Source organism: Malus sylvestris, chromosome 7, assembly GCF_916048215.2.
Source record: "Malus sylvestris chromosome 7, drMalSylv7.2, whole genome shotgun sequence".
Classification (NCBI taxonomy): Eukaryota; Viridiplantae; Streptophyta; class Magnoliopsida; order Rosales; family Rosaceae; genus Malus; species Malus sylvestris.
Window position 1 is genome coordinate 3367828 of NC_062266.1, and position 27647 is coordinate 3395474.

The window sequence follows — 27647 nt, forward strand, 5'->3', positions numbered from 1 at the left end:
AAATTATAACTTATTACGATATGAAGTTCATTTCTACGAATAATTGGTCTAAGATGGGATCGTAATTTTATATGACTAAATAAAAGTTATTCGTATATTGAGTATTACTAGAGAAATCTTACTGTACAAATACGATTCCATGAACATGTTTGTTTCATTTGGTTAACACGTTCAAACCTTTAAGCTAACCTTATTTTTATAATTCCCTACCCGCCCTCTAGCCCCTTGAACTAACCATTTTTGACGTATAAAGATGTAATAGCCTTTCCTCTGTTCATTTTAGAAAGTCATAACGAAATTCCATTGCGTACATATTTGACTAGCAAGAAAATAACAAGGAAAGCTAAGAAGAACAAAAAAAAAAAAGGTAAAATATTTTATAGCTGACAAAATTCAATGAATATTTTCTGCTCGTTAATTTACAATCAGATCTAAAAGAAAAAATAGTAGAGAAGAGAAGTCTATTGAAAACTATAGAGATCAAGGGTCGTTTGATCTACATCGTGGCACGTAATGTGAGACGCACATATATCAATATTTGACTATCCATCCATCATCATTCCTACTTGATACTTCCAAAGAGAGAGAAAATTGATCAAGTGCTCATGAAGTGATCACTTCCAAGTCATTATATTTTGTTCTTGTTCTGTCTGGCAATGAATCAACTGATTGTGTTAGTTTCATGCCCTTTCTTGTTGAAGTTGGGTTGGTCCTCCATGTCCATACTGCTTCTGCCCTTCAACATGTGAGGTCGAAGCTTGTTCACATCGGATAATTGCACTGGTTTAAGAAAAAACTCTTCTGCTCCTTCCTCCAAGCATCTGATCAATAATAACCCATCAAACCATGTCAGATCATGATCATATATATAATTGCATACATACATACATGTATATATATATATGTGTGTGTGTGTGTGTGCGCGTGTGTGTAATGATTAACTGTACAATAATTGGATATGTGTATTTTCAGTGGAGATATATTAAAATATTCTCCTAATTACCTGTTGATCCTTGATGGCTCATTCTCTGAGGACATAATAACAACTGGTATGTCTTTAAGCACATTAGATTCCTGCAAATCAAGTAAATTTTTATTAGGTTTTTGAGGAAAAACTATCACCTTCTATGGATCTGCTAATTGCGTTAGGAATTGGAACAATTAAGATTTATTTGCAATTGAATACAAACTGAGGACTTTGATGAAGATCAAATACTCTTGTATACTATATGATGCACCAAATTTTATCATGGAAAATTAAAAATGGGAGAATTTTCTTTTTGTTCAATCTATATTTTAATTTAATCTAAATTAGGGGGATTCGAATTTGGATGCAGAGCAGGAGGATAGCAAAATTTTGATCTAAAATATTTGGATTGTAATTGTAATATAAATCCTATGCTTTGATGAAGATTTAGGGTCCTGTGTTTTACCTTAATCTTTCTGAGGAGATCATAACCTGTCATTCCTGGCATGCAGTAATCTGTAATGATCAAATTTACTTCAACCTCCTGGTGATGATTATCTGGGGAAAGAGAGGGAATATCTGCAGCACTCTGATCATCTTGTTCATGCAAACCCAAAAATTCCAAAGCTTTGCTTCCAGAATCAACAGCAGTAACTGTAAACAATGCAAATGGGAGAAACCCAAAAGATTTAGCACTCAATTAAATAAAAGTACATAAATATAATCAACATTTTTGATAAAAATAAATTGAAAATGTTTTTTGAAAGTGAAACGATAGCAGTCTTATTAGAAAATTAAGAAATAAATAAATAAAAACATTTAAAAAGGCACCCTAGAGTAAATCCAGAGAGTCTTCAAACCAAAGAGACTCGAAAGTGAAAAACAAAGCTAATTTGGCCAGTCTAATAAATTATCATGTTGACGAATCTATAAGCATGACAAGCATGAAAAGAAGCAAAAGAATGCATCCAAATCTTGAAATCATCGTGCTTATTGATCAAATTATACATTTACCTTGATAAGAAGAAGTCTTGAGAAGTCTCTCAATCAACTTTCTGTCAATGATGCTGTCATCAACAGCAAGAACATGAAACTGATGAGCCTCTGCAGCTGCCAAACCCATATTTCCGATCTTGTAATCTCAAAAGCAACACAAAAACACACAAGAAGGAAAAATACGAAGAAGAAGAACAGGAGAACTACTGAATATTATGGTGATGGCGATGGTGAAAGGAGAGGAAGGGTGGGTGGGATTTAAAAGGGGAAGCCATCGGAGTCAGTGAGATAGAGAAAATCCTCTTGGAAATCTGACAGTTTGGAAAGAAAGATCCGACAGATTACGTCCAGAATCTTGAGGATCTTCTATGTTGATTTTTGAATTAGCGAACAAACAAAGAAGGTGTTATTTTTTCTCTTTTTTTTTTAAAAATTCTCATTTGACCTTTGAGAAAATTGACCATTACGGTCCAGTCTGAAAATTTTGCATTATTATTAGCTTTATCTTTCTTGATATTGTTTTCAAGTCAAGATGTTGAACGAGATTATTCACCAAAAAAAAAATAAAAAAATCCAAGAGATTTTGATACCTTAGTAATGAACAATAACAACTTACACGTAAAGAGTTATCTCTTATATATATAAAACTGTAATTTTTGTATACGTGTTAAACTTTGATTTGCATATAAAGAGAATAATTCCTTGAACTCAAAGCAAACAATCTTCGTTAATAACTATTAGGGTAATGTTAGAAAAACCATTTATTTAAACCACATTTAGTAAACTATATGAAGTGGATGATGATTGAATTATTATTTAAGTGTTGGTTCATATGTTTATTTTAAATTAGTAATACGTCACATAATTTATAAGTTTAATCGACCTAGCATTATCCGTACACCCACAATATATTTTTTGACATAACTCTATCTGTCAATCAAAGAAGGTTATATCTACAACCAAAGAACTTTTGCCATCAAGGCCCCCCAAAAAACTTTTAGTTTGTCAATTGTTTCATCAAGTGGAGAGTTAATTTCATTCATTTTGTACATTAAAAGCCTTGAAATTTGATGTAGATGTATAAATATCAATTCCCCTTATTTTCTCACAAATCAATTAATTATTTATTTTCTAGTGTTTATTTTAGGCGCATAAAGTTGCTCATGTGCATTGGACGACAATTAACAAAAAAGTATGACAAAATTAAAGGTTGCAGAGATAGAGATATAAATTGTATTAGCGTTCATAACCAAAATGACTGTTAGAGGATAAAATAAAACGAAGTCCATAATTTTGTAAGCATCACTAAAGATTTTCTTCAAAAGTGCTTCCAAATAGTATTTTCTCAGATTTATTTCTAGAGGAGAATATCGTATTATTATTTGGTGATGCAATTTTTAAAAATCAAGTAGAAAATTACTCCTTATTATGTAATTTGCAAATACTATTTTTGGTGGTAATTTTTTGAAATGGTACAGTAATTTTTTTTGTAATTTACGTAAATCCCTTATTATGTAATTAGAAAGGGTAATCACTATTTAGGATTTTTGCAGCTACTAGTACGGGGTGCCATTGGGCTTTAGCTCTTGGCCTTTCCTTTTAGTTAGAGCCAAAGGGCACTGTAAGGCTGGAGGTATCAGGTATGCCTTCCCATGCACGTTCATGACCTACTTCATCCTCCGTACCAAATCCACGTGTAACCTCGTGGCAAGTTGTGAATGACATCATACATGACTTGAAGTCACTTGTCACACGAATTTCATACTAGGAGCTCCGAGATAAACGAATATTGCAAAAATTGGCTGGCCAACCACTCACACGGCCAAATGGGGCAACAGCAACTCATATTGAAGGTTGTTTGCCAATCACGCATCTCGATTTAATATCACAATGTGATATAATGAAAAGTTGACGTGTTATATTGTCACATTGTATTATTGAATAAAACACTATAATGACAACAAATTCATTTGATACAAGTCACTCTTCAAATAGACATGATTCTTGGACTAATACATTTAGGAAAATGTTGTTTACGCACTAACTTTTACATTTCACATTCTTGTTTATTCTTTGCCATCGATTTCAAGTCATTTGAGTCGAAGACCAAAACTTGAATAAGTGTGTAAGAAGTACAAATGGGTTTGTAAAGAGCACTGCCCTAAGTTTATGAAAAAAAGAAGAAGAAAAGAAATGGCGAAAGAGTGGTGGGTGAATGTGGTTAAGACAGTATCTTAAAAGTAACAAAAAATTAAATTTTTTATAAACTCAATCTTGGCTTGAAGATTTTGAACTAACAATTGTTTCTCTTTCAATTTTATCCGATGCCTACGTCTATGAAGGGACATCCTCTTCAACCCACTGAATTCTGGTTCAAACTATCCTCGTATCTTATTATTGTAAATTAGCGTAAGGTATTACTTATACTAAAAAAATATTGTATTCTCTTCAATTGCATATAGTAGCAATAAGGGCAAAGACTATACCGTTAGATCTCTTGGTACGGTGATGTCGGGTTGTATCTTAAGGGTTCGGGAGGGGTGAATTTTGTTTCTAACCAAAATTGGAATGTAAAATAAAAATTGGAGAAGGGATCCTGCCACCATAAGCAAACCTTCTAGACGTTAACACGAGTGATTTGTATTGTTAACGTTTAACACTCGAGATCCTAAACCTTAAGCTACACTTACAAAATGGAGGACCGTTAGATGCTCGTCGACTATATTAAAAAGAGAGAAAAAGTGGATGCTGTGAGGGTTTTATTGCATGCAAGGGTGAAATTTCAAGCGATTCTTGTTGATTCTCTTGCATCAGGTCGGAATCTTCCTTCGCCCTTTGGCTTCCTTTTAAATGGAAAAAACAAATAAAATCTCTAAAATCTTGATCCGTAGGTATCAAATCAAATCATATCCTCTATTCGGGTTTCCCAGTGTACACAAATCTCATTATTTCAATCCCTGCCACTCAAATTTTGGTCTCTCATGGATTCTTCAAATCATCTTAATATATCAATCTCAAATTACACGGAAGCGAGGAATAAGTGGGAGTTTTTTTTTTCCTTTGAAATAATAGACATTCATTGATTAAGTGAAATGTTTACATCCTCGACTAAAAAACATTAAGAAGTAAATAGTTCCACCATTACAAGAATGCGGAGTTGGAAAACTAGCTATTGATTTCATTGATGCCTCAATGATGTCAGTGAGATTGTAGCGATGAAAGATCGAAGTGAACAAAGCAATCCACGCCAAGTAATTCGTGGTCGTGATTTTGATAAGATAAATCCAAAATTCTGAATTGTGATAGATGTAATCGAAGAGGAATTCGAAGAATTAGGGCTTGGATTTGTGGTTGGAGAGGGATGAATTTGAGATGCAGAATCAGAAGAAAGAGATGCAGAGGTTGCCATAGCCAATAATAAGGTTTGCAAATCCAGATGAAGGATTAGATTTTGACAAAGAAGATGAGATTTGAGTGAAAGAAAGAGAGGGAAGCGTGAATTGAATCGGGTCGTTAGACATAGACGGGTGATACCATATTAGAAAAATTATGATTTCATTGATACGAAAATAAAATTACATTTGTGTATATATACAAGTCATCAACACACTTGTACTAACAACTCAACCTAACAAACCAAAACTAACGTAACAAACTAATCAACTCTAAGTTTTATCTTTAGCAGATGTGAATTACATCGACGTTGTGGCATTTCGTGGTAGTGATATAATGGTACATACTGAAAACTTACATGTCCTTGTCCTTATATTTTTAACGCCAACTAACCAGCCAAATACGTTACATACAAAATGAGGCCATCCGACATCCCATCGTTAGTTAATAGACTGATCTTAGAGAACAAGCAAAAGTGATTTTAATAGCTCAAACCTATCAGCGAAGCTTTTTAAAATAACTACTACTAAGTACTAACAAATAGCTTCAATCAGAATCATCATATGCATAAGATATATGAGGCTTGCTATGCAATGCCCTTAGGTAGACTTTTGTCCTCGCTTGTGTGCTTGTGGTTCTTTGAACGTTGTCTAAGTAGGATTCAACTATTATCTTCTAAGGTTCGAGCACTTGATCATTAGAATGTGGTGGACTTACTTCGTGTTTCTCTCAAAGACAATAGACACGAATTAGAAATTATGCAGGCAACTTTTGTGTGGAAGTTTATGACTCTCTTGATCAAATACTAATTCTTGTTATTGTCAAATTTGATTTATATTGTAGCCACATAGTACTATAGTTTAGCGATATTTTTTTTTATTTGTAAGTTAAAGGTCTTAAGTTTGATTCTTACCAAAGACAAATCTGAACTACATTATTGCTAGTCCATCCACTCTTTCGCATAATAATATCGTTTGTTTAAAAAAAAAATTCTGATTCCGATTGTCCACCTATTAGAAGAGTTGCAACCTTCTAATTTGACTCTCAAGTTTAGTGATGTTTCACTCAGGCCCAAATTATTAACGAAAGAGATCAAAACCCGAATAAGTATGAAGAAATCTCTGAAATAGATCCTGTTTGACTGGCCGTTTGACATATCCGACCGGTCATCTCTATTCGTAGAATTGACCTCGTGCCTGCCTTCTAAGCAGGTCTGACTAGTCACTTGATGTTTCCGACCTGTCTTCGTTGTTCGCTGTTTGTAGAGTTGATCTCATGCTCTCTGTGCAGATTTGATCGATCATATCGAAACACCTACTGGGAGGGGTGGGTTCAATTCTATTTGGTTCGACGTGAATTGAAGTTACTATCCGGTTCGGTTCGATTTTTTATCGGTTTTTTCAGTTCGATTTTTCTTCAATTCGGTTTTTTTCAGTTCAGTTTGATTTTTTTTCTAAAATTTTTCGTTTTTTAAAATAATACAAATAATGCCGGGTACAATGAAAATTAGTTTATTGTCCCTCAGTAGAGGGAACGCATTTCACAACAATAGAATCGAAATCCACAGATATTACAAAATCCCTCAAACACTTCAATGACTTCATGTAATCCCTCAGTAAAACACTTATATGTATTGATTGATATCAGGGCCGGCCTAGGCCCAGTGCAGGCAGGGCAACTGTCCAGGGTTCAAAAAAATTAGGGTCATCAAAATTATTAGGATGTTATATTTATATATATTGTTATAAGAGTATAAATTTATAAAATTTGGTTAAAAGACACAAAAATTTAACTAGAAGTGGTGGTTTGTCATTTGAAAATAATGAGAAGGTTTTGGGTTCAAAACACCATATGTGCTTATTTACTTTCCATTTTTTACAAACTTCTTTTTATAAGAGTATAAATTTATAAAATTTGGTTAAAGAATCAAGAAGTTTAATTAGACACAATGATTTTTATTGTTTAAAATTAACAAGAGGTCCTAAGTTCGAAATGCTATGTGCATGTTTATTTTTTTTCAATTTTTACAAATTTTTGTTTGGTTGTTAATTTATTTTTAGTTACTATCTAGTAGCTATGTGGGTTGTTATTTTTACATATTCGTTTTAATTCAAGTCTAATCTTCAATAAAGAATAATACGTAGACCAAATTTGCAAATTATATGATGTGTCATCAAAATGTTTAATTTAGTGTTCATTCATTAATAATACATATCAATTAAAGACTCGAAAACATCATTATTTTTTAGTCCCATATTGACAAGGTTAGTAAATAAGAAAAAAAACATCTCACAATTTATTCAAAAACACATTCAAAGTTTAGATGGAAAACAAAATTTATCATCTATCTACTTGTAAGCCCGAAGTTTTTTTGTTTCCCTCTCTCAATACAAAATAAATTAGTCTTTCTATGTTTCTAAATTATTGAGTTTGAAGTGTTTTTCTAAGTATAATTTTTTCGATGTCTTATGTGTGAAAATAAATAATTTTCTTACATGAAGTTATGACACTTTTTTTTGACGTCGCCCCGGATCTCAAAAATCTTTGGACCGGCCTTGATTGATATTATGGCTTAATTCCTCCGTTTGGTATAATTCTGAAAAACAAATCTTTAGATAAAACAATAAACGCTTTATATAAAATTTCAAATTCATTCAAATCTAACACAATTTCTAAAATTGAAAAGACCAAATCCAGACCAATAATTGTAAAATTGCAGACCCAAGTCATTCATATCTATGAACAATTAAGCCATAACAAAGAATAAAATGGACAAGAATTTTATCCAATTTACACCGCACTTCTAGTCGAAGCATCGTACCCAAGAAGCTTCTAGATCAAAGCTCAGTCACTGAGAGGAACAATTCAATCATAATAGTTGGAGTGAAAGGTGGCAAGATCTGGTGCATGTCAGCAACGGCGAGCGAGAACCACCTCGTTTTCTATGATGGTGGAAGCCACGGCTGACTTCGACGGATGAATGAGTCGGCACAGTGGGATCAGAGCGAGATGCAGCAAAACTAATATATATTTATTCGGTTCGGTTTTTGAATCACTAAAATCGAAACCGAACTAATGGTTTTCAGTTCAGTTCGTTTTTTTTTCCGGCTTTGGATCGATATTTTTTCGGTTTTCGATTTTTTGAACTCACTCTTACTTACTGGTCGATGATCCTAGAACTTATCCTAGTTTCTCGAACTCCAACAATACCCCACACGTTTTGTACTGATTCATGAAGAGTTCATCTAGAAAACTAAAACAGTAAGTTGAATAATGTGGTTTGTGTTTGTAAGGGAGTTTCCAAAACAAAATAAAGAACAATTATCCATTCGAAGTTTAAATCAAAGAACTCTGCATATTGCAATATCTTATACAACGCGTTTAGTTCTTCGCAAATAAAGTTTTAATGTCTAGGGGGCTTGCTTCCAGCTTTAATGTTAGATCACCTTATCCATGTTTGAATCTTGTTCTTCTTGTGCACTTGAATCATGGCCAATTAATATGTCTCATATCTCTCCACCGTGGTTGTTTGCAATGCTCAACTCCGTCTTCACTTTGTCTTCTCTTTCGACCTTTTTGTACACAAAAAAATTTGCAACTAACACATAAACACAGAAATTTAGTGTGCCCAAAACTGCCAGCACCCAATAGAAGTAATCGAGATGAGCCCGATTGATATTGTCACCAAGCCATTTGTCACCATTTCTTGAGGTAATTAACTGCACAACAGATATAATCCAATTGCTCATGAAGCTGCCAACTCCCATAACACAATAAAGTGCTGCTGCTCCCATGCTTCTCATTTGCTCCGGCATTTGATGGTAGAACAATTCTTGAAGTCCAACCGTGGCAAATGCATATGCGAGGCCAAGAATCAAATATTGTGGGAGTAACCACCATACCCTCATTGGTACTATTGCTTTAGGTTTATCCATAAGATTGTAGTCTTTTGCAATGTTGAGCCTTTTGGCCTCTACTAGAGCTGACACAACCATAACGAGTATGGATAGAACTAGCCCAGTGCCGATTCTTTGTAGCACAGTAATACCCGAGGGGTGTCCCGTATATTTTCGGGCTATTGGGACAAAAACCCGGTCGTAGATTGGAATAGTGATTAGAATTACAATGCCAGTGAGGCCTTGAATCGATGCCGGAGGAACCTGGAAATGGGGACCGATCGATAGGATAGTTGTGCTACTTTGTTTGGTGAAGAAGGTGTTATGTTGGACTTGGATTACACCAAACATTAGGCAACTCAACCATAGGGGGATGAGTCGGAGGACGAGCTTCACTTCTTCCACTTGATTGAGAGTGCATAGCCTCCATGGATTTCTAGGTTCCGTTGATGCATCTAGTTCGTCTATGATCATTGCTTTGTCCAAGCACCTGCATTATTATTTGTTTTCATTACACAATGAGCTTGTTAATTGTAACTAATGAGAGTGTGGATCTCGTACGGGAAAATTAGAGCCAAAGGACTGGCTACGTACTTTTACTATAGGAAAATGGGGAAGAACAGCCAAGGGGAAAAGAATATAATCTATGAATGCATGTGGACACCCTAACTAGAGGTTCGGACGTCTACGTCATCTATGACTATGTATGATCTTATGCTTCTATATAACCTAAAATTGTCTAATTAGTCATTGACTAAGTCATTATATGTGTCTGTTTTGTTAAAATGAATAACAAAAATGTGACAATTGTGATCAACTCATAATCCAACGATCAAGATTCTTTGTATTTCCATTTACATACCCAATAAATTAACCTGACCCATTGAAATGATTAGAGGCTCTTTGTCGCTCAAATTACCCTTAGGTTGGCACCCTTATAGTATATGTCCATATATGATCATTATGTCATATTGAATAATGAATTCCACATTACATTTTGTTTGATTATCATCATTATCATTGTATAGTTTTAATAATAAAGAATATTGCTAATCTATTTATTTATTTATTGTTTACATTTAAGAAAATCGATAGTGAATATATCTAATTAGAGATTCTCTTAGAAAATTATTGGAAGTTCTTAGAATTGTAAGATTTATTATTTTTTGAACAAACGATATTAGATACTATATACGTTAACGGAGGAGGGGTGGTTGAAATCATTTAAGCGGCAGGATTTGTGCCTAAACCCTAGTTTTTCTCTGAATGTGGGTTTTCTTTTGGGCGGCTAGGGTTTGCGCCTAAACCCTTATTTTTCTTGCCTAAATTGGGAATGCTAGTAGACTAGGCAGCAGTGCAAGTTTTATTGCCGACTCCAAGATGTCGTTCATGATGTGCATTTAATCATGAAATTTTCTTTTCATCTAGTTAGGTTTTGGGCATCTCCGTGACTGACATGCTCATGGCTATGAAAAAACCAATTTGTCCGTGGTCATTCCTGGATGAGGGGACTGTTAAACCTCCATTGTCCTTTTGCTTCGGTTGTGGCAAAAGCGGCTATTCCGTTTTCAAACTTGCCGGCTCCGGTTGTTCAGGATGGGAAAACAACAGCCACGATTTCTGAAGAGGGATATCAATCTGACCTTGATAAGTCCAAGAATATGCTACGTGAACGTCTCCAATTGAATGCTAAGGAAAAACCCTACACTCCTGCGGATTTGGAAAAGAAACTAGCTATTCTATGCTGTGGTTTGGGGTCTTGGAGCATCATCCCTATAGCCCATATGCAAATGTTTTTACACGTTCAATTTTGCTTCAGAGTTTCTCTTTCTACGGTTTTGGGCTAAGGGAGCAATTATGTTGAAACCTGGAACTTTGAGGTTTTCGAAGTGGTTACCGAGTTTTTCCCCAGATAACCAATGGAATACCAATGCAAATATTTGGACGTTTCCGGGATCTTGGTTTAGATTTTTGGGAGCCAAGAACTCTCTTCGAAGTGCCAAGTGGCACTGGAGTGCCCGTAAAGATTGATGATAACACTTTGGGAAGGAAATTTGGACTTTTTGCTCACTTTTTGGTCGATGCAAATTGATCTATAGACCCACCTTTACAGTCGATGACCAAGCGTAGGAATGGGGCATCAATAGAAATTGGGTTAGAATGTGAAGATTTGCAGGTTCTTGTTACCACTGTGGGAATGTGCGGCATATGGTCAGTCGCTGCAAGTATGCACAGCAAGGGCAATCTTATATAGATCTGAATGATGGAAAGGGTGATGGATATGAACGTTGCGGTCATTCAAGACGGCGTAATGCTAGAAAACGCCGTACTGCCTCTAAGGTTTTTGTTCCTAAACGGACAGATAATTCCTTCAAGGGCAAAGCTGTTGCGGTGACTGAAACACCAACGAATTTTGTTAACCATCGAGAAGGTCCGTCTTTTGCACGAAAATTTATCCGTCTTTTGCACGCAAATTTATCTCCCCACATAGGTCAACTATTAAGAGAAATGCCAATAAAGAACACATGCCAGGACAACATGATACTATGGTAAATGAACCTCAAGAAGCTGTTATCAGTCATGATCAATTTGTTAAAGTCCCACATTGGTGGGTTTAAAGAAACCCAATGGGTTTAAATAGAATTACCCTCCTCTAACTAATATTGAGATTTTTTGTGGTAAAACCCCACACCTGACGGATTGGGCAGGTTTGTAAAGATGAGAACAATATCGGTGACGTTAGAGTGGGGCGGACCCTACAATCTAAAAATCCAACATGGTATCAGAGCCCACGGTTTCAAGCCCGTGCAAGCCAACGAGCTTGTCACCCATAAGGAAACAAGTCTGAACTCTTAATATAAAGGCAACCGCTGAGTTCCATTGAAAACAAGTGGGCCCAACGTGAGCCAACCTCTGAGTTTCAATTACCAATGTGGTTCTCCACGTGTGAACCACTACCGATGTTGGTTCTCCATGTGTGAACCACTAAATGAGGTTACACGTGAGGGGGAGTGTTAAAGTCCCACATCTTCGGGTTCAAAGAAACCCAATGGGTTTAAATAGAATTACCCTACTCTAACTAATACCAATGCCATTTGTGATAAAACCTCACACTTGACGGATTGGGTAGGTGGTAAAGATAGGAACAATATCGATATTGTTAGAGTGAGATGGGCCTAGCAATCCAAAAATCCAACACAATTGGAGCAACAAAGACATCTTATGACTGGTAATATTGAGGAAAATACTATTCAGAGTGAAGAATTGTAATAGACGGTTGTGGAAAACAATGTGTTAGATCAGAATCTTTTGGTGGATGAATAAATAATTTTGTCGCGAATGCAAGGAATAGTGGGGTTGATGATGAAGGCTCTAAGAGTGGTGGCCCAACATGGCCCAACGTGAGCCGACCTATAAGTTTCAATTACCGATGTGAATCTCCACATGTGAACTACTAAATAGGGTTACATGTGAGGGGAAGTGTTAAAGTCCCACATCGGTGGGTTCAAAGAAACCCAATGGGTTTAAATAGAATTAGCCTACTCTAACTAATACCGAAGATTTTTATGGTCAAACTCAACATCTAACGGATTGAGCATGTGGTAAATATGAGAATAGTATTCGGTGTCATTAAAGTGGAGCCGGCCAGTGATCCAAAAATCCAACACAATTGGAGCAACAAAGACATCTTATGACTGGTAATATTGAGGAAAATACTATTGTAATAGACGGTTGTGGAAAACAATGTGTTAGAGCAGAATCTTTTGGGTGAAGAATAAATAATTTTGTCGCGAATGCAAGGAATAGTGGGGTTGATGATGAGGGCTCTAAGAGTGGCCAATCCCATGTTTCTCGAACACCTTTGGAGGGTTGGTATGATAAGACTGAAAGAGCAGAGGTTGAAGCGGAATTAACTTTGGTAACATCTAAAGCTCAATGGAGGATAACGCGTAAAGCAGTGTTGCAAGCTTTGATTTGGTCTAAATTTATTACTCTTAGAATGACCATAATGGCGTGGAAAATCTTATGTGGTCGCGTTTTAACCGAGGACATGCTGCAAAGACGCATGATGTCTATGGCATCTAGATGTGTTTTATGTTGTTTGCATGTGGAATCTTTTGAGCACGTTTTAGGTACATGCACTTTTATCATGTCAGTTTGGCAGCATATTTGAGATGATTTTGGCTTAGGTACACTTCATGGCTCCTTATTAGAACGTTTTCACCATAGATTGGCCTTGAATAAGAGTTCACAATTACGAGATTTTGGTTGGCAGCTTTTGTTTCCACTTTGTGGCCGTAAAGGACTTAGTATTAATGTTTCTTATGCTTTTAAGCTTATTGTTGGTCAGATCCATTATTCAAATATATAGAGTCTGGTTATATGAATAATGATGTTTGCGATTTATCTGTGTTGAAAAGGTTTGGTGCTACATGTAGGCATCATCGTGCCCACGTTATACTAGAGGTGTGTTGGCTTCCTCCTAATCCTGGTTAGGTTAAGTTAAAAATTGATGGTGCTCAGAAGAGTGGTTCTGGTCGTGCTGGTTATGGTGGTGTGTTTCGGGATTTCAAAGGCCAGTTCTATGGAGCCTTTATTTGAACCTGGAGATTCCTAACTCTGTAGCAGCAGAGGTAATAGCGGTAATTAAGGCTATTGAATTAGCTTCAGTTCGGGATTAATATTTTATTTGGTTGGAAGTTGATTCTAGTTTGGTTCTACATTTCTTGTGCTCTTCTCAATTGGTTCCTTGGCAATTGAGATGGAGTGGAGGAATTGCTTGCATAGAATGCATTTCGGTCTTTTCACATTTATAGGAAAGGTAATCAAGTTGCTAATCCCCTTGCAAATCATGGTTCCTTTTCAATTGGTCTTGTTTGGTGGAATTTCCCTCTAGATTTCAATTTGCCGTATATTATCATCGAGATTATGTAGGGTTTTCTTACTACTGCTTTAGATAGGTTATCTTTTGTTGGCCTTGTTATATTTTATATTGGTTGTTAGAGGTTTTGTTTGTTATTATGGTCAAAGTTAGGCTTTATGCCAATTGACAGATTGTATTTTCCTTTTTTTATTTTATTTTATTTTTTAATAAAGCTACCTCATTTTCACTTCCCACAATAACAATGCTAGAGTGGGATTGATTTTATGATTTTACTAAAAACACATAGGCTAACCGTAACAGTTATCTTTGTTTCCTTTATTACAATTATATGACTAGATTCTCACTTGTTCTGATCTTTCATATGAATTTATTTTTTTGAAAAAGAAAAAAAATGAATGGTTTAAATCATGAAAGCACATTAGAAACTTGAAAGAGTAGTACTTTATGTGATATTAAGTTGTACCTGAGTTGATTAGTACGAGCCAAAACTACAGGCTGCGACTGACCTTGTAGCTGGCCTTCACCCTTCTCATCTCCATAATAAACATTCTCGCAATTGAGTGTCTCAGTGACATGCCATTTTCGAGCTGCTGCGACGAGCACTTGTGCCACCGTAGTAAAAGGGCTCCCTGGGGGCCTTTGCTTCCTGTACCTCTTTGTTCCCAACAAGAATGATACTAGTGACACCACCAAAACCCCTGCCAATATTCCAAACCCTAATCCCCACCCAACATTATCCTACAAGTGTAGTAATTTCAATTAATTAGTGTACATAATTAATAATTAATTGACAAACGATAGGACAAATAGTAAGATTAGTAATGTTTTCTCTTTTGACAAACGATAGGATAAATATACTAAGAGTTTTTCTATTTACATCACGCAATCATCTGAGTTCATCCCACAAATTATTTTTTTGCGATATCCAATTTCACTCTTAAGGAAATACACCCACATCCTCATCACATGTAAATTTCTCCCCGACAAGACAACAACCACCGGCGTCCCTCTCATCACCAACGGCGTCCCCTACCAACCTCACTGTCATCCTTCTTTCTGTTGACATTCAAAGTTTGCTAACTCAATACCAATTACGTGGGTGATAGGTTTATAAACTCCATCACACCTCTCACTTTTACAATCTTTGAAGCTGGACCGACAGAAAGAAAAGAAGCAGCAAGCTTTGAGAAAAAAAATACTCTCATTTATTAAAAGAGTTTACAACTCTTATTGCTGAAATGAGATTAGAATATTAAAGCCTTACAGGGAAGACTTACTTATATACGCAGAAAAGAAAGAACCACACAAGTGGTTTTAATAAACAATACAAAACAAAGACTAACGCATGCAAAATAAATGAAGGTGTTCAAACTCTTTACACCCTTTTAAAAAAACATACAGCAGCTTTAGATTTTTGCGCACGCACACACACTGCATTACTCGACTGGTTGCAACCACATCTTCGGCCAGCACAGAAGAAGCATTTAATTTTGGTAGGTGCAGGAAGCATGAGTCAAAAAATAGCTAGCAGCACACAAACATTGAAATAATGTTTTTATTTGAACTTCCAACACTTTCTCTATCACTCTCGCAGCCAGTATCCAAGTTCCTTCTTCCCTTCTCGAAATTATATGAAATATGAAATTCCCGCTAACAAAACCCAAGAGCAATGAGTTCCTTCAATTTAAAACTTGATTTGTAAGTTCTTTGAATTCAGATTCTTATTTTGATGCAATGTGTTCTTGATCTTTTGATGGTTGATATTTTTGAATCCAAAATCAATAAGAGATACAGAGGGAGGGAGAGGGCAACAATCAGACTGGTAAGGATCACTGGTGTCGTAGTCGAGGATCGAGGAGGGGTGCCTGTAGGGGGAAGGGGGAGGGAGCGTCTTGTGTTTCCTTTTATTATTCTTTTCTTTATTTTTTATTTTTTTATTTACAATTTTTTAAGGGTAATTCGGAAATCAAATACTTTAAAATTTTTGTGGGGTGAACTTAGATGGGTATAATGGAGTGTAACTAGAAAAACTTATATACTAATTTCATCTAATAAACTACGGGCATTTAATATTTGGGTGAAAAAGAGTAAACTGTTGTAGCCAACTTAATTAAAATTTTGTTGGTTACAATTATGATTTGTAATGTTTTGTAAGAGGTGTGATATTCACACATCCTATTTTACTTCTCACATACCTTTTTAATTTTCAGCCGTCGGATCGGATGAATTGAAGAAGATCAACGGACAAAAATTATTAAAGGGTGTGTGAGAAGTAAAATGGGATGTGTGGATAGCACATCCCTTTTGTAATACCAATAAAATATTAAAAAAAGAAAGAGGAGCACAAAATTCAATAAAAGTCAACAAGGTAATTTCACGAATATACAAGTTATTAGTAGTATTGACCAGACAAAATAGCTTATTCAACAATTGGAAGTATTAAATACCTTTTGTGATTTTGTTTTTATTTTTAGAGTAATACTATTCATATCATGTTTTTGTACCACATTTTCATACCACCTTAGGTGATATTTGATGTGGATGGCCATATTATTTGAATTAATTAGATTTTTAAATTTAGTTCATTATTTAATAAACTAATAATTAAGAAAAACTAGTTAATTAAATGATGATTGTGATATACAAAGAGTCTTTCTCTTTCCTTTTCTTGAGTTTTGTAAATTTTTCAAATGATGTGGCTGTCCACATCAGATGCTGACTAGTATAGAAATGTGGTATAAAAACATAGTATGAATAACATTACTCTTATTTTTATGTACTGTTATAATCTAAATACTTTTGGGAGGATGTGGGAATCTAGAACAAAGTTGTTACCTGGAGATATACAACTCCTAGTGTGGCAGAAGTGGCAGCAAACACGAACCCCAAGTACCACCAGTTGAAGAAGGAGCTCTTGGCCTTTATCTCTTCCGGCGTGTTCTCATCGAACTGATCTGCTGCAAATGTTTGCAAGCATGGCTGCTGCCCACCTTGAGCCACCGATAAAATGTAGAGCGCCACAAAGAACACTGCTCGGCGACGTTGTGAAGGAATTACTGAGACGGACAGAGTCAAAAGAACTGTGCCCTACAAAATGATATATAAGCCATGAACACAACTACACAAGGACATCTATCCAATCAAACATGATTAATGTTTTCTTGTCAAATAACCTGGCTACGTTCTATATATTTATGATATCAGACTGTAAATCTGAACACATTTAGACTACAACTTTCTAACTTATTTAATAGTTTAGAATCACAGTCTCGCAACACAAGTGAGCGTCATACGTACTTAACAAAACTGAACATTGGACACATATATTATGGGGAAAAACTCTTAGATGATTTACCAGGAAATAGAGGGTGACGGAGAAGACGATGGTTTTGAACCGACCAAAATATGAATCTGCAAGAAAGGCTCCGAGGACAGGGAAGACTGATGAGACACCAAGCCAGGTGGTGACATTCTTAGCCGCGGCGGCTAAGGGCTGGTCCAAAACATTTGTGAGGTACATGATGAGGTTACTTGCCAACCCATAGAATGCGAACTGCTGGGCCACCTCAACCACTGCAAATAAAATTTAATTAAGCACAAATAAATAGAGTACTCATAAAAGATGAAACTCCAATATATTTTCAGAAAACTTAATGAACTGAATATAACTATTCATTGCAAACAAAAAGCACAAGTAATCGTGGAATTAAATGAAAAATAAGATGCTGATAAAAAAAACTAAAAAATAAGATGAACATAGAAAAATTGCTTACAGATGATGAAAATAGCAGCATTCCAGCCACCCTTACTGGATTTTCCATGTGCAGTAGAAGCAATATTCATAATTGATGGTGTTTAGAGAGCTAAAGTATTATTGAACCACCTCATCAAGAGAGAAAAGTACTTGAGATTTCTCAGGATATGTGGTGGTTTTACATGAAATTTTTTCTTGTTGAATTACTATGAATCGTGTTTCCGAGCTCATATATATATATATATATATATATATATGGGAAATGCTAGGGAGACTAAATTTGTAGATAAAATTTTAGAAACTAAAGGACATGAAAGTTGATGATTGATTTATTACTTAAGGTTGATTACGTGTTCATTTCTTTTGGTGACACATCATTTAGTTTGTAAATTTTATCTCCAAATTTAGTTCCCTTAGCATTATCCATGTATATGTGTATGCGTGTGTGCGTATATATATGGTGGGCACTGGGCAACTAGAATTTATAAAGTTATTTAGTTTGAAGCTATTGTGGCCTTCTATGCATGCTTATACAGAATTATAAGTTATTTAGTTTGAAGCTATTGTGGCCTTCTATGCTTATACAGAATTATTTTAGGAGGCAAAGTTGCTGGCTGAGCCCCCCAAGACAGGAGAGTGCAGCATATTTCATTGCATGGTTGCATGCATGGCAGCTGGAGGACATACCCACGTGACTGTGATTCATGTTGATGAATTTTATACAGGGAGATACACTATTAACAAATCAACTCATGATCCATGCACAGACTGGCATCACCGACAATTACAAACGTTGTCAATAAGTGTGATATAGTTAATGACCCTTTCAAAATGTTATCCTTGATGATTTTCAGGGGTAACATGTCTGACCTATCCAGTATGGTACGTATTCGATATATTTGTCATAATAATTTAGTACTGAAAATTTCACACATAAAATTTTTAACTAACAAATAGAGAGAAATATTAATCCGTACTATTAACTAACAACATTACTGCTATGTTTAAATTATTTACTTAAGTTGTACTCTCTTTGAATGTGAAAATTTTAAAATTATACATAACTTTAGATTCAATTGTTTAGAAATACATTGAAGAAAAATCATAATGAACTCCTCAAAGAACTTAAAGGGAAATATCAAACATTACAATTGTATTACAAGGACAATGAGCAAAGGACTTTGAAAATGATACTTTTTAAGGTGTTATTCGAAATTTACCTCCCTTATATAACATTTAGTATGTATCGGCACGTGTTCTGCTACGCTTGTCTCCACATGCTTCCTTGTATCCTTCTCACTTGCCCTATCTGTTCCTTAGGCAGATGTGGTATCTTCTCTGGAAGCATAAGATGTTGAAGATGAGTACTCGAGAGCAATGCCAGGTAAGTAATCAGGCAAGGGGTTCCAGGCAGTCAGTTCCTGACTAGAAGCTTGATTCCAAGTGCTGACTGATTGCTCTCTTTCTCCTTGTCTTGCAGGTAAGAACAAGGCCAAAGGAAAAGACAGGGAAAAAGCATGATATAGGATACTTTTGCTTTTAACCCTGATGATATGAGATACTCTTGCTCTGGTGTGGCTTGTTTGCAGAGGTATTATCGGGAAGAAAAGAAGCTGAGTATTTCGAGAGACTCTGCTGAGAGTGCCCTCTCGGATGTGAAGAAAAGTTGAGCATTTTTTTATTTGCAGGTTTGCCTGGCTGTGGAGGATGGAGGTCGACATATATAGGAGTCTCCCTAACAACAAGTAGTAGTGCTATTCCTTTACCCTTCTTGGTCGTAGCAATGTAGTGGGAGCTGCAAGCTTCACATGTTTTAACTTTGTCAGAGAACTTTGAAAAAGTGGTATGTGGTATCTGGAAAGCTGATGTTGCGTGTGAAGATTGCAGACAAGCTTTATCCAAGGAAATATGGCTCTCAAAGTTCGGAGAGCGATGCCTCTTTGGTTTTCAAACAAGTAATCCTGTCGGGGATCTGGCTCTCAAGATTCAGAGACCGGTGCCTCTTCGATTTTTAAGAAATCAATCCTGTTGGGAGTCTGGCTCTTGAGATTCGGAGAGTGGTGCCTTTTCAATTTTTGAGAAAGTAATCCTGTTGGGAATCTGGCTCTCGAGATTCGGAGGGCGGTGCCTCTTCGATTTTTGAGCAAGTAATAATGCTATTCCTTTACCCTTCTTGGTTATAGCAATGTAGTGGGAGCTGCAAGCTTCACATGTTTTAACTTTGTCAGAGCGCTTTGAAAAAGTGGTCTGTGGTATCTAGAAAGCTGATGTTGCGTGTGAAGATTGCAGACAAGCTTTATCCAAGGAAATCTGGCTCTCAAAGTTCGAAGAGTGGTGCCTCTTCGGTTTTCAAACAAGCAATCCTGTCGGGGATCTGGCTCTCGAGATTCAGAGAATGGTGCCTCTTCGATTTTTGAGAAAACAATCTTGTTGGGAGTCTGACTCTTGAGATTCGGAGAGCAGTGTCTCTTTGATTTTTGAGAAAGTAATCCTGTTGGGAGTTTGGCTCTCGAGATTCGGAGAGTGGTTCCTCTTCGATTTTTGAGCAAGCAATCTTGTTGGGAGTGTTTTCTCAAATGTGACTAAAGGTTGGGCATTTTTGCCAGTCTACCTTGCCACGGAGCACGGAGGTTGACACACATTGAGACTTTCTAGTTATCAAGTAGGGTAGCTGGACCTTCAAAATTTATGTGTCTAAACTTTGTTAGAGATCTTTGGCAAAGTTATCTGCGGTACCCAAGGAGCTGATGTTGCGTGTGGAAAGTGGTGCCTCTTCGAATCCAGAGAGTGGTGCCTCTTCGGAATCCGGAGAGTGGTGCCTCTTCGATTTTTGAACCAACGGCCCTGTTGCCCTTTCTTTTATAAGGGCACCAGTTGTGTGCAAGGACTACATTCAGAGAGTTATTGCTTGTAGGAATTTTCCCCTTACTTCAAAGATTTATTGCACCTCATTTATCCCTCATCATTTCTGAGAATGTTTGGCCCATCCGACCGTCGTTTTGACTTGAACTTTGGTGAAGAGGCAGCCATACCTTCTCAAGATAACATATGGTGCCCATCCTTCTTATCCCCTACTGGTCCTCTTACCGTTGGGACTCTGTCATGAAGAATGATATGACCACTGCGGTGGTGGCTAGGAACCTTCTCACTTCCAAAGATAACAGACTACTTTCCAAAAGGTCTGATGAGTTGGCTGTTAAGGATTTTCTGGCTCTCAGTGTTCAATGTGCAGGTTCTGTGTCTAATATGGCCTAACGCCTATTTGCTCGAACCCGCCAAGTTGAATCATTGGCGGCTGAAGTGATAAGTCTCAAATAGGAGATCAGAGGGCTCAACCATGAGAATAAACAGTTGCACAGGCTTGCACATGACTATGTTACAAACATGAAGAGGAAGCTCGACCAGCTGCAGGAATCTGATGGTCAGATTTTACTTGATCATCAGAGGTTTATGGGTTTGTTCCCAAGGCATTTATTGCCTTCGTCTTTTGGGGCTGTACCGCGTAATGAAGCTCCAAATGATCAACATTCGGTGCCTCCTCCTTCTGGGGTTCTGCCTAGCACTAAGGCTCCGAATAACCACCCTCTGGTGCCTCATCTTTCTGGAGCTCTGCCTACTGCTGAGACTTCTCCTAAGCAACCTTTGTGAAGGCTCCCTCTTGTTTGTTTATTTTGATTCATGTATATGTACATATTTGTAACTTATCGGAGATATCAATAAACAAGATTTGCTTCATTTCAACATATTGTGTTAAATACACCAAGGCTTTCTTCACTAAGTTCTTTGAATTTTTCTTTTTGTTGAAGCTTGTATGTTGAAGCTTTGTGAGTAAAGCATGTAGGTTGAGGTAGTGCTCCCTTAATTTCCCGAGTGAGGAAAACTTCTCGTTTGGAGACTTGAAAAATCCAAGTCACTAAGTGGTCGTGAGACTTCCGAGTATCAAGGTGCAGTAGCATATGGTAGGAGTCCCCCAAGTCTCCGGTCGATGAAGTTGACGAATGAGGCATTTCCTTTCTAAGTGGTAGCCTAAAACTCATTCTTCATATATATATTTGTTATGAAAGTTGTTAGGCTCAAAGAAGAGGAGGCCTAGGCAATTTTTTTCTTTTCGAATTTCCAAATTTTTGAATTTTTGAATTTTCGAATTTCTGAATTTTTGAATTTTTGAATTTCAGAAAAAAAAAATATATATATATATATATATATATATATATTTTTTTTAAAGTTTTGTAGAAGCTTTGGTGTTGAAGCTTTGTAGGTGAAGCTTTGAGGTTGAAGCTTTGTTGGGCACCATGAATTGATTTTGCTTCACACTATCTTGATCAAGATAGTGTGAAGCTTTTGTAGGTGAAGCTTTTGTGTTGAAGCTTTGTATGTGAAGCTTTTGTGGGTGAAGCTTTTGTGGGTGAAGCTTTTATGGGTCAAGCTTTTGTGGGTCAAGCTTTTGTGGGTCAAGCTTTTGTCGGTGAAGCTTTTGTGGGTCAAGCTTTTGTAGGTGAAGCTTTTGTAGGTGAAGCTTTTGTGGGTGAAGCTTTTGTGGGTGAAGCTTTTGTAGGGCAAGCTTTTGTGTTGAAGCTTTTATAGGTGAAGCTTTTGTGTTGAAGCTTTTGTAGGTGAAGGTTTGGAGTTGAAGCTTTGTATGTGAAGCTTTGGAGTTGAAGCTTTTGTTGGGTACCATGAATTGATTTTGCTTCACACTATCTTAATCAAGATAGTGTGAAGCTTTTGAGAATTTGTAGTTGTCCTCCATTGATGAAGCTTTTGTTGGTGAAGCTTTGGAGTTGAAGTTTTGTAGGTGAAGCTTTGGAGCTGAAGCTTTTGTTGGCGAAGCTTTTGTTGGTGAAGCTTTTGTTGGGTACCATGAATTGATTTTGCTTCACACTATCTTGATCAAGATAGTGTGAAGCTTTTGAGAATTTGTAGTTGAACTCATTTGATGAAGCTTTTGTTGGCATCATAAATTGGTTTTGCTTCACATTGTCTTAATCAAGAGTGTGTGAAGCTTTTGAGAATTGTGGTTGCCTTCCATTGATGAAGTTCTTGTTGGCGCCATAAATTGATTTTGCTTCACACTATCTTGATCAAGAGTGTGTGAAACTTTTGAGAATTGTAGTTGCCCTCTATTGATGAAGCTCTTGTTGGCACCATAAATTGGTTTTGCTTCATACTGGCTTGATCAAGAGTGTGTGAACCTTTTGAGAATTGTGGTTACCCTCCATTGATGAAGCTCTTGTTGGCACCATAAATTGGTTTTGCTTCACACTGTCTTGATCAAGAGTGTGTGAAACTTTCTACGAGTTGTAGTGTTTGCATTGTTACAGAGGGGAAATGTTTGAAGCTGATGCAAGAGAGCTGAATAGCTTGATCTTCGTATGCCATGCACTGAAGTTACTGTTGGCTTGTAATAAGACTTTGTTGGTGACTATAACTCTTGTTGGGCATAAGTGCTCCCCTAGTTGAGTTGTCAAGCTTGAGGGTTTTTGATTATTTGTGAATGCTAGGAGTTCACGTGTACAAGTTGTACCACTCATCTTCTGGTAGGTGGAATGAATGGTGAGTTGCTTTCATCACTTGGTTGGTGGTACGAAGGTGAGTTCCTTTTTCCTCTGGTTGGTGGTATGAATGGCAAGTTGCCAAATGATATTAGAGTACGGGTTGTACATTTCATCACCTGGTTGGTGGCATGAAGGAGAGTACAGGTTGTACATTTCATCACTTGGTTGGTGGCATGAAGATGAGTTCCTTCTTCACCTGGTTGGTGGCATGAGTGGCAAGTTGCCAAATGATATTAGAGTACGGGTTGTACATTTCATCACCTGGTTGGTGGCATGAAGGAGAGTACGAGTTGTACATTTCATCACCTGGTTGGTGGCATGAATGGCAAGTTGCCAAATGATATTAGAGTACGGGTTGTACATTTCATCAACTGGTTGGTGGCATGAAGATGAGTTCTTTCTTCACTTGGTTGGTGGCATGAGTGGTAAGTTGTCAAATGATATTAGAGTACGGGTTGTACATTTCATCACCTGGTTGGTGGTATGAAGGAGAGTACGGGTTGTACATTTCATCACCTGGTTGGTGGCATGAAGATGAGTTTCTTCTTCACATTTCATCACTTGGTTGGTGAGAATAAGGGCAAGGTGTCTAGGCACATTGTAGCAAGTGTCGAATGACACAAAATATGTTGAATCCTTTCAAAGCACAGTTGGCTTATGTATGAATGTGTTGGAATGTATGATTGAACGAATATACTGTGAAGCTGTTCGTTTATTTGTATAGTCTTATTAACATATACTTAAATTTTGTTTCATGTTGGAAGCATTCATATTGAAGCTTTGAACCCGAGTGTTTCATTGCTAGGAATGTAAGAAGATTATGATCAAGTTGTCTAAATCACCTCTTTATTGAATTCATGCCAAATAGTCTTCGTTACATAGGATGTCGAACGGATGAAGCTTATGAGTTTACTTGTAATAGTACTTCAAGTGATTAGCGTTCCATGGATGGCCAATGGTCTTGCCATCGGAGCTTCTAAACTTGTAGGAGCGAGGGCGACTGATGCCAACAACTTCAAACGGTCCATCCCAGTTTGGACTAAGTGTTCATTCACTCGGGACTCTGTCGCAGAGTAATCTTTTCTTCAATACCCAGTCCCACACTTTGAAAGAACGAGGTTTGACCCTTGAGTCATAGTAGTTAGAGATACGCTGTTTGTAGGCGACATTCCTCAAGTGACCCTGGTTTCTGTGTTCCTCGACTAGATCTAAGTTGAGGGTAAGTTGTTTGTCATTTTCGCTTTGCACGTAGTTCTGGACTCGAAGCGTTGCTTGCTCAAGCTTAACTGGGACAATTGCCTCTATACTAAAGGCAAGTGAAAATGGGGTTTCTCCTGTTGATGTTCGATACGAAGTGCGGTATGATTAAAGAACTTAAGGTACAAATTCTGGCCAACAACCTTTAGCCTTGTCCAAGCTGGTTTTCAAAGTTCGCTTGATTATTTTGTTGATGGCTTCAACTTGTCCATTAGACTGGGGATAAGCTGGGGAGGCAAAACATAAGTTGATATTGAACTTAGAGCAGAATATCCTGAACTTATTGTTGTCGAACTATCGACCGTTGTCAGTGACTATCGCATTGGGAATGCCGAATCTGCAAAGGATGTTCTTCCATACGAAGTCTTCTATTTTTGCCTCAGTAATGGTTGCCAAGGGTTCTACTTCGGCCCACTTTGTGAAGTAGTCAACTGCAACGATTGCATAGCGAACCTTGCCCTTCCCTGCAGGCATTAGGCCGATCAAATCAAATCTCCATTGGGCGAAGGGCCAAGGGCTGATCATAGGAGTGAGCGGCTTAGGAGGGGAGTAAGGAATAGTTACGTAGCGTTGACACTTATCACATGAGCGGGATATTCTGATGGCATCTTGATGGAGTGTTGGCCAGTAATATCCTTGGCGAAAAGCCTTATGTGCTAGGGATCAAGATCCAGCATGATCACCGCAGACTCCTTCATGTATTTCCCGAAGGACAGTTTCCGCCTTTGCGGGCGTAAGGCATCTTAGGTATGGTAGGTTAAAACCCCGCTTGTAGAGTTGGTAATTAATGATCAAGTAACGGGTAGCCTTGTATCGAATTTGCTTAGCTTAGACTTTGTCATTTGGAAGGGTGCCATGAGCAATGAATCTATAAATCGGGGTAATCCAACTATCTCCTTGTTGTAAGTTGCACACTTCCGCAGCCATAGTGCTTGGTGCTGCCAACAATTCGACTTGAATTTTTATCCCAATCTTGTCTTCCACCGCTGAGGCGAGGCGAGCCAAAGCATCTGCATGACTTTTTGCCGCTCAAGGAATTTGGGTGATCTGGTAGTGGAAGTGCTTGAACAAAAATTGTGTTTATGCCAGATATGTTGCCATGGAGCTATCCTTAGCGTCAAAGTTGTTGGTGACCTGGTTAACCACCAATTGGGAGTCACTGAAGATATCAATTTGTTTAACCCCAAGGTGTTTGGCCAAACGTAAGTCTGCTAGGAGGGCTTCATATTCGGCCTCATTGTTCGACGCCTTGAATTTGAAACGAAGAGCATACTCCATTGCTACTTTGTCAGGGGTTGTAAGGACTAGTCCTACTCCACAACCCTGTTGGTTGGACGAGCCATCAACATATAGACTCCATGCTGGGGCTGTTGGTTCTATTTTTGAGCTACCGAGGGTAATGAAATAATTTCTTTAGGCATATAAACAATGTCAATAGGATATGTGAAGTCGATGATGAAGTCTGCCACTGTTTGGCCTTTCGCAGCTGGCTTTGGTTAGTAGGAGATGTCAAACTCACCCAATGCTATCGCCCATTTGATCATTCGCCCGGAAGTGTCAGGACTTTGGAGTATCTGTCGAAAAGAATGATTGGTAAGCACGATGATGGAGTGTGTTTGGAAGTAAGGGCGAAGTTTTCGAGCAGACATGACCAATGCTAGAGCCAATTTCTCAATGTTGGAGTATCGTGTCTCCGCATCTTGTAAGGCCTTGTTAGCATAGTAGACAGGTCGTTCGACATTACCATCATTTCGAATGAGAACGGAACTTACTGCTGAAGCTAATACCGACAGATAGATAACGAGAGTGTCACCAACCTCAGGTTTGGAGAGTAAAGGGGCTTTACTCATGTAGTCTTTGAGGTTCTTGAATGCCTCAGCACATTCATCAGTCCATGTAATGTACTTCTTACTTCCCTTAAGTGCTTTGAAGAAATGAGCACATTTGTCGGTAGCCTTAGAGATGAACCTAGTTAAGGCAACCTTGCCAGTAAGGCTCTAGATGTCTTTTGAAGTTACCGGTTCCTTCATGTCGAGGATTGCTTTGATCTTCTCGGGATTAGCCTCAATGCCTCGTTGGCTTATCATGAAGCCTAAGAATTTGCCAGAGCCTACGCCGAAGGCACATTTGTTAGGGTTTAACCTCATTCGATACCTCTTCAGAATGGTGAAAGTTTTAGATAGGTTGGTGATGTGTTGGTCAGCATGTTTGCTCTTGACTAGCATATCATCAACGTAAACTTCCATGCTCTTCCCAATCTGTTCGGCGAACATTGAATTGACCAGTCTCTGATAAGTCGCTCCTGCGTTCTTTAGGCTGAATGGCATGACTTTATAGCAATATAGTCCCCTGTCAGTAGTGAAGGCTGTGTGTTCTTGGTCTAGAGGGTTCATGAAGATTTGGTTATATCTTGAGTAAGCATCCATGAAGCTTAGGAGTTCACACCCTACCGTAAAGTCTATAAGTCTGTCTATGAGAGGAAGAGGAAAGCTATCCTTCGGGCATCATTTGTTTAGGTTGGCGTAATCGACACACATTCTCCACTAGACCTTTTAGAGCATGAGGCTTTCCTTGGTCGGATTCTTCTTAACAAGGACAACATTTGCTACCCACGTTGGATAATTGACTTCGCGGACGAAGCCTATGCCTTTGAGTTTTTCAACTTCTGCCTTCATTGCCTCGTACCGTTCAGCGTCATAAGATCTTCACTTCTGTCTCACTGGCTTGGTCTTGGGGTCAATACTTAAGCGATGACAGAATATATCGGGAGAGATGCTTGACATGTCCTCGTATGACCAGGCGAATATCTCAGTGTTCTCTTGCAAAAAAGTGATCAATGCCAACCAAATGGGTGGTGACAAGGTGGTACCAATCTTTACCATGTGATCCGGATAATTTTTTGAGATAGAGACTTTTTCCAACTCTTCAGCGGGTTGTGCTTGCT

At 37.6% G+C, this 27647-nt stretch overlaps 2 protein-coding genes across 2 annotated transcripts; both read right to left on the reverse strand.

The window, feature by feature from the left end:
- Positions 1-358: 358 nt before the first annotated feature.
- LOC126627664 (two-component response regulator ORR9-like) lies at positions 359-2426 on the reverse strand. Its single transcript, XM_050297176.1, has 4 exons — positions 1982-2426; positions 1434-1621; positions 1004-1074; positions 359-821 (listed from the first exon to the last, which is right to left on the reverse strand). Exons 1-4 carry the CDS (start codon positions 2088-2090, stop codon positions 662-664), a joined length of 528 nt encoding a protein of 175 aa, XP_050153133.1. The 5' UTR covers positions 2091-2426; the 3' UTR covers positions 359-661.
- Positions 2427-8667: 6241 nt separating this feature from the next.
- On the reverse strand, positions 8668-18089 carry LOC126627660 (protein NRT1/ PTR FAMILY 5.4-like). The gene is made up of 5 exons (XM_050297170.1): positions 17911-18089; positions 17493-17710; positions 16973-17224; positions 14601-14875; positions 8668-9742 (listed from the first exon to the last, which is right to left on the reverse strand). The coding sequence occupies exons 1-5, from the start codon at positions 17978-17980 to the stop codon at positions 8863-8865; spliced, it is 1695 nt and encodes a 564-aa protein (XP_050153127.1). The 5' UTR covers positions 17981-18089; the 3' UTR covers positions 8668-8862.
- Between the last annotated feature and the right edge of the window lie 9558 nt (positions 18090-27647).